General features: G+C 42.3%; 2 protein-coding genes across 2 annotated transcripts in view; one reads left to right on the plus strand and one right to left on the minus strand.

The window, feature by feature from the left end:
• Window positions 1–363: 363 nt before the first annotated feature.
• LOC103765058 (histone H2A-IV) overlaps window positions 364–7,758 on the minus strand; it is a 27,130-nt gene continuing 19,735 nt past the window's right edge. The window contains exon 3 of the mRNA XM_029963476.1: window positions 364–414. Coding sequence (XP_029819336.1) covers window positions 411–414 — 4 coding nt within the window. The 3' untranslated portion in view covers window positions 364–410. The remainder of the gene's footprint in view (window positions 415–7,758) is intronic.
• LOC115307838 (histone H1.11L-like) overlaps window positions 6,122–7,758 on the plus strand; it is a 2,454-nt gene continuing 817 nt past the window's right edge. Inside the window, exon 1 of the mRNA XM_029963586.1 lies at window positions 6,122–6,132. Coding sequence (XP_029819446.1) covers window positions 6,122–6,132 — 11 coding nt within the window. The remainder of the gene's footprint in view (window positions 6,133–7,758) is intronic.

Below are 7,758 nucleotides of genomic sequence, written 5' to 3' on the forward strand. Positions count from 1 at the left end.
GTCTTGTACTGGTGGATCTGGGCAGTGCCCACAGGACCCTGGTTTGAACGGGAAAGAAAAGCAGCTCAGCTGGGAAGCATGCCACCAAAAACATGTCTTCACCGAGAAAACAAATGGGCTGGAAACACTCAGGTGTAAATCCCCAAAACTGGTCTTGGAAGCCATGGGATAAGAGGTTACTGGATAGATACAGTATTTATTAGCTAGGAAACGAGAGTGTCTGTGTTTCCATCAGGCAGCACAGGACCAAGTTTTTACCTGGCTCTTCTATTTGCCTATTACAAGTGGCAGGTTGCTGTTCAGGTTACTGATCTCTAACAGAGACATTCTTGCTATCTCTTTCTTCTGAGTTCTTGTTCTCAGTTGCTTTGATATGGCTCTTGGTGAGGTAACAAGTGTCAGCTTTGGGGTCACCTAGAAAAACTCTAAACTTGAAGGTACCAATCAACAATTCACTAATCAGCTGTGGTGGAGGGAAGGGCTAGAAAAATGTACCTTTTCCAAGAAAATTGGATTTGGCATCATCTGATATTTGCACAGTGGAAAATTCCTGATCCTGTCTCTACACCTGTCACTGGCCAAGGCTAGAAAGCTGCAGTGACTGGCTTCACCCCACGTTCCCATGTGTTTCCCTGCCAGCTACCTGGGCAGTGGCTGGGTGATGCTATTTCAAATCTGCTAAAAAAGTATCTGCTCTGATAGTGAACCAAAAATGTAAAAAAAAAAAATAATGAGATGATATGGGATCTCAGTGCACTGACATTGTCTGAGATAAATTTTGTAAAGAAAACTTAACTTCTTTTACTATTTTAATGAGCTGTAGTAGTTATTTTTAAATATATGAAAGAAAAATCAGAATTAGAATTTGAATTAGAGTTTGAAATAGAATTTGAGCTTTTACTTTTAATTCTTCTCTTGCTTCTTTGAATTAATGAACTGTTCTACTGTACATCATTTGCAGCTTTTGACCAAAGGGATGCCTAACATCCATAACAATAGATAGGCCTTTGTAAATGCAAAAATAACTTAGATAAGAGAACTTGTAATCAAGTTTAGGTGTTGGAGATGGAGTGATTTGGATAGATGATGGCTGCATTGCAGGTCTGCATGTTCATTCCATACCAGTTTTACCATGATGCTGACTTTGTGTTGGGAATATTCAACTCAAATCCCACAGATTTCATGAATGGGGTTTGACTTATCCTGGAATAGTCACAGTCACTTGTCATCATTCCATTCCTTCCCTATAAGACAGTTTAGCCACAGTATGTACAGAAACTGGTACTACATTTGAGGGAAGGTCAACAAAAGGTTGAAAGGTTTGGGCTGTGATGAAAGATCAAATCCTGGAGTCCTTTAAATATTTCAGGTCTCCTCTGAGTTTTTTAACACACTTGCAAGACCTGGTTTTGTGTGTGTGTGGTTTGCTGTTCTGTTGTTGTTGTTTGTTTACTTTTTAATTATTCTTACTTTCATATTGTTAATCTTTCAGGATTAATGTTGGCAGGAAATATTCCAAATAAAAAATGCATTGTGATGGAAATAAAATTACAAAATTCATTAAATTGATTAACCCTCCCATCTGGCACTGTAGAATCATGGTAGACACACAAGGGCTTAAAGAAGACCAGGAAAAGTTAAAAACTGTTGCCTTGAACTTCAGATGAGGATGCATCTCACTTAATTTCAGCCCTCTTTAGAGGTTCACACACAGTTTATTAACATTCTGAAGTGCCCTCTAGAGCCAGGAGAAGAAACAGCCATCCTAAAAGGCTAGTTCAGTCCATCTCTTCCATGCACCTGCTCTATAACACATGACTTGTTAGAGACAGCAGTTCTTTTTCCTCTCCTGCCTTGTTCAATGTCCCACAGGTTTGTTAGGTTTATGTTCCAGTTTCAAGTATCCTGTCCCACTGAAACTTGGGCTGCTCTGGGCCAGAGATGGTCCCTTAAACAAGCCCTTGCTGTCCAGCAGTGCTAGCAGGAGATGCTGTTGTGGAAGACTGTGGGTGGCAGTGGTACATCCCTGCCTGTCCCCTTCGATAATGGGCCCTTCTTGCCCATGGATTTTTCTGGTCCCTTTTGACCCTGCTGACATCAGCTTCCTCCACTGTCTCCTGGGATAGAAAGACCAGAAGTTCACAGTTACTCATGGTATAAAGAAGTATCTTCTCTTGCCTGTTTTCAGCTAAAGTACTCCTTTCACAGAGTTACCTTTATGACAGCTGTTTGGCGTCAGGGAAAGGAAAGTCCTTGGGTTTGGCAGTGCTGCACTGAGAGTTGTGCAGAAGGTGATCCCCCCTCATTCTTGTGAGTGACAAGTTGTCAGTCACATTCTCAGTATTAGCAGAGCACATGTACAAGCCAGACATATAGGGGCTTACAAAGCTGCACTTGGGAATGCAAAGAAAGAATGTTATGGATAACATCACTGCATCACAGTTCTAATGGTTTCTTCTAAGCCTAGGGAGACTAAGATTCAGTTTTAAATGGCTGAATCTGAACTGAAAAAAAACCAAAAACCAAATCAAATCAAATTCAAATTGTTACTATTTTTGTCAAGGCAGGACTTTTATTTTCAGGTCAGGTCTTCCATTCTTAAAATATGATGGCTGCAAAGTGATTCCTCTTGGTAACCACCAGGGCTGGGAAGTATAATCAGAAACATTTTGACTTATTGCTAGTGTGCTTAGACAGAGGGAGAAAGGGAAATGCTTCCTTACTGAAGGCAGATAGATATTTTTGTACCTTTTTTAGCATTAACATTAAGGCCCAGCCTGGTGTGAGGGCTCCAGGACTTATTTTTTACACATTGTCCGGATCTGTTCAGAAAGAAGAGCTGTCAGTAATATAAAATTCTTTGAAAGGAAATTTGTAAAGAAGGAGTGATAGTTTCATCAGGGAGTTAAGGTCATCTTCACAGTACTAAATCTGTTAATGGGAGATCTGGCAAGAGCAAGTCCCCACTCCCAGGGGTCTGGAAACCTGTGCTTCCAGAAGAGGGGAAGCTGGCCAGCTGCAGAGCGAGGACATGATGAGGACAGGAGCTCAGTGTTTCTCCCATGCTCCATGTTTGGATGTGAGCTGTGCCTGAGTGCTTGGCTGCCCGGTGTCCCTGAAGGGATGTCAGCAGATGCTCTTGGCCTGGGTGGATTCAGCCTACTTCCTACACCCTCATGAACAAATGATCAGGACATGGAAGGGAGGAAGGGAAACTTGTGAGAGAATGTGCTTCCCTGCACCTGCAGATACTCCCTGCATGACTGGCAGAAGCCATAAGGGCAGGGCATGGCTATGTGACCTGTGGTTTGCAAACACATGCAGTTTTAAAAAAGTACTTTCTAAAAATTGCATGATATTTGGAGGTACAAAGGCTTGGGAGTGTAGTAAACTCTTCTGGTAGCATTGATCAAATGCAGCCCTTAAAAAGAGCAGGTAATGCCTCTTTTTACCAGTCCAGTAATAAAAAAAACCCAAAAACCAGCCCACGCCAAAACGAAAGAAGAAAAAAAAAAAAAAAAGGGAAAAAAAAAGTATTTCCTTATAAGTTTGTTTTTGTTTTCGTTTTTCTCTAACCTATCCCAGATATAAGCAGTAAAGAGAGTCCTGGCTATTGGGTCTAGCTGAGCTGGGCCTAGGACTAATTTTATAGAAAACATTAAAGCTGTTTGTATCTCCCCAGGTTAAATGGAGTCAAAATAAACCCTGTTGTCACTGAGGGCAACACAGAAGAAATTGTACCTTCTACTTTGTTTCTCACTCTGAGAAGATGCTTTGCAGACAGATGGAAATTGCTTAAGATGAAACAAAAAAAGAAGTATTTTCAAGGAAGACAGTAAAATAACATCTTAACTACAGCATTTCCTTTGATCTTCATGACATTTGGAGCTCTGAGGAAAGGGAAATCCTAAATTGCACCAGGGAAGAATTAGATTACCAATGACCACTCTTCTGACTCATGCACACAGAGGGATCACAGTCTATGCAGAAGAGGTACTTGTATGGAAGGCAATCTCCTCTTTACCTCCTTACAAGCTACACAGGACTACATGTTTAATATAGCTATTAGGATAGCTTTTTTCAGGTTGTTTTGTAGCTCTGCTGCCTCTCATGTTAACTTACTGCAATGCTTCTCAGCTTCAATGAGGCCTAGGACCACAAATAGTAACTAAAAGGCTCCAATTGGAGTGATGTGATTTATAGATCAAGATTGCAAATTATCTATTTTAATTATTCACCCCATCCCAAGCTGTAAGAGAAAGCATGGATTAAGATGATACGTAGTGGACATCACCCTCACATTGCATTTGTGTTGATATTCACTGAGACAAAAGCTTCTCTAAACAAACAACTGCACCAGTGCTTTGGCCAGTCATATTCTCAGTGATTTCCGTCATCTCACTCATAAAGCAAAACCGTGCCTCTTTAGAGTGATGTCTGGAGATCAGCATCCTTCTTCTTTTAGCCACAGTACAGGCCAAACATTGCACCTGAAACACTTCCTTCTTCAGCCATTCTGTAGATGGGTCTTCTCACAGTGAGTAATGAAGGAGGCTAGAAAATAGTAATCTCTTTCCCTAAAATCTCTTCCTCAGTAGGAGTCTTTTCCTCTTTAGCAGAGTAGATTGCAAGTGGGCATTGGTAATCAGGCTGCCTACTTCTCTCCACTTTTTATATTTCAGGAAGCATATGGAGGCTGACACATTTCCTGATGTATACTCAAAAATTACATCAGTTTGGATCCAGGGCCTCTGATTATCAACATGAAACTACAGACAACTCACAATCTCTTGCTGTTCTGCAGCAATTTCAATGAGCTTTGGAGGTAGCTGTTGTCACCTGATATGCACGGAAACAGAGGTAGGGAGGAATCTGGTGGTCTGCTCATTGCCTCATGGGCAGAAACAAATGGTGCATAGAGGTGGACTTAGTTTCAGATGAATGCTTGCTCCTTGAGGCTACCTGTGAGCTAGCACAGCTTGTGTACTACTGACCAGGCTATAGTTTTAAATTCCCTTGTTCTGGATCTTTTCAGGACTGGTGGGTTAAACTTTCCATTTTTAATGGTATATCATACTTCTGACTCTAAAAAACTTGATGTGATGAATACTAAATCAGCCTTCAATGCCATAGCATTCTTTTCTTTATGTTTCTTGGAAAAGGTTTCAGTAGGCCAACAGGAATCCTTCTCTTGTAAGGCCTCTGGGACAAATTATTTTTTTTTTTTTATAAATATGGAAGTGATGGGACAGCTGTCATAGGAATTCTCATTTGAATAGATGCAAGCAATAAGGAAAGAATATTGCTTCATGCAGGTAATTTTTAAAAACCTCTTAGAATCTGTTAATCAGTTGAAAACTAGCAGAGGAGTCTAGTGGAAAAGGAACAGGAGACATGGATGTATTCAGGGTTCCCCAAACTAAGCACTTTACATAACACACCTTATATATGCTGAAAAATAAGATGACAAAACAACGCACTAGCTCTTCTCTGAACATGCCTGCTTGCCCAGCTTCATGCATTTCCCCTGTTTTCATGGGTGCAGTGATACCAGCAGCTATTTTTGCTCTTAGCTCAGGGCTGTATCAGCTGCTGGACATCTCTGCCAAATTCCTCCTTTCCTTTGCAGACTCTGCATCCCAGCGTGCTCTAGGAAAAGTGCAGGGAACATCATGTTCAATCCCTGCCCTCCAGAAACACAGAGAGAGGAGAAGGACCAATCTCTTCTCCCTCAAGGATGTTTGTCCACCTGTGCTGAGGCACTGTGAGCTCCTGTTTTTATGAGGTGGTAGCTCATTTTCCTGGCTTCTCTGCAAAAGTGGAGGGTTGCAGATTGTATTTGGGCATTGTGGGTCACTGATGATGGAAGAAGAGAAGTGAGAAGAGTCAAGCTCTTGGTTAGTAAAGGAGGAACAAAAATAGTGATGCAGGATCTTTCCATGAGGGCTGCAGAGGTGCTTAAATGCAGTGAGTGCTCTTCTGCAAGCCTTTCCCCCAGATCCTGTGTCAGAGAATGCAAGAGGTAAAACAGGTCTGAAAGGCAGCTCTTAAGTGTCTAGATTAATCAGAGAAAGCTAGCATGTAAAGGCAGTTATTCTCTGCTTGACCAAGGTGGGCACCAATGGGGAGCAGGTGAACACCAAGGGCTGCATGCCAGCCAGAAGTTTAAGACCAGCTGCCTTGGAGGAAATAAAATTGCCTAAGGCATCCTGGTGATGTGAGTGTCATGGTTCAGAGTGGGATGGGAAAAGATGGGAGTTCCCACCAGGTAGACTTGAACATTGTCACCCAGACCAAAACTAGGGGTAAAGATTTTCTCCAGAGAGGAGATGAAAGATGAAACAAACAGCTCTTTCTGCTTTCCCTTTTTGGATCTTGTGACTGTGTTGGAGGGGTTGGAAACGCTGGTATCTAGAAGGACATTTTGGCAACTGAAGCTGGCTGCTGCTAGTCCAAAATCTCTTGAGATGTTTCCCTGTGAGGGTCAATGAAATGAAGGTGAAAGGGTGTTCCAGATCCAGCCAGCCACTGTGGGCCCCATAAAAGGGCAGCCAAGCCATTCCCACATTTTTATGTGTTTGATGACAAAAGAGTTGGGAGTCACTAAACTGAGGGGCAGGAGATGTTGTTTCCAGCTATACTGAACCTAAATCTGGTGACTACATCCAATGTCAATGACAAGTGCAAGTGGCAATAGAGTTTTGTTACAACTGAAATCCATGTCTCTGTCTACTAGGACTGTAATCAAACATTTGCATGCACCTTGGACAGAATTACTCTGTATTATCTGGATCTAGAGAGATGCCAAAGCAGAACCTTGAGAGCCTTTTATAGTCCCTGCTACACCAAAGAGGGGCAGGCACCAGCCTGTCAGGGCACCACCAGCCCTATCTGTCCCTGCCCAGCACCTCTTGGGCTCCCCCAACCCTGTCCAGGTTCCAGGACCCCATTCCAGCTCCCCTGGGTCCATCAGCCCCTGCCTCTGCAATACAGAAATAGGGCCAATCTCAAGCTCCCTATAGCCCTGCCCAGCCATGGTATCACTGCACCAGGGATTGTGTGATTAGCAGCATGAAAACCTGTTAGTGAATCATACAAACAGATTTTACGGATTTAGAATTGTGTGCTTTATTTAGAGTGGTTTTGCTTCTATATGCCAAAGACTTACATGAAGCTCTGTGGTCCAACAGAAACCTTTTAATCTTTGGTCTTCATGTGCCAAATTATTCCACTAATATTAGAGAGCCTTTTGCTATGTTAACAATAGTCAAGACTTTCAGAGAAGGTAGCCCATTCTGAGGTGGATAAAGTATCTGCTGTGCAATACTTCATGCATAGAAGTGTGGAAAGTCTGGAAACTTTAGGTTTGGAAGTATGGGAAAGAAATATCCCTAACTGGTCGTCAGAGGTACCAACTTCCGTAGGAGAAGCAGCAGCAGAGCTTGTGAGTGTTTGTGCTACCTCACTTTCTTAGAAATCATTCTGTTTTAAAGAATGAGATTCTAACTGTTTGCTTTCTTATCTAATGTAAAAAGGACCCTCTAAAGATTAAGAAAGAGTCTCCTGACTCACAAAGAAAAACAAAACTTTCGCTCTCTCGAGGTCCGTTTAGTGGCAGGACTGGGGATTTCTTGTCCCCTCGCCACGCAGATGCCTCTTTTTTCTCGAGAAGACACCAACAGGCGAAAATAGCCGCTTCCACGGCCTCACAGATGTAGAAAAGATGTGACAGATGAAGGAATAAAGAGCCGTTCCCTT

This window comes from Manacus vitellinus, unplaced genomic scaffold (assembly GCF_001715985.3).
Source record: "Manacus vitellinus isolate BGI_N305 unplaced genomic scaffold, ASM171598v3 scaffold_5_pilon, whole genome shotgun sequence".
In the NCBI taxonomy this organism is placed as follows: domain Eukaryota; kingdom Metazoa; phylum Chordata; class Aves; order Passeriformes; family Pipridae; genus Manacus; species Manacus vitellinus.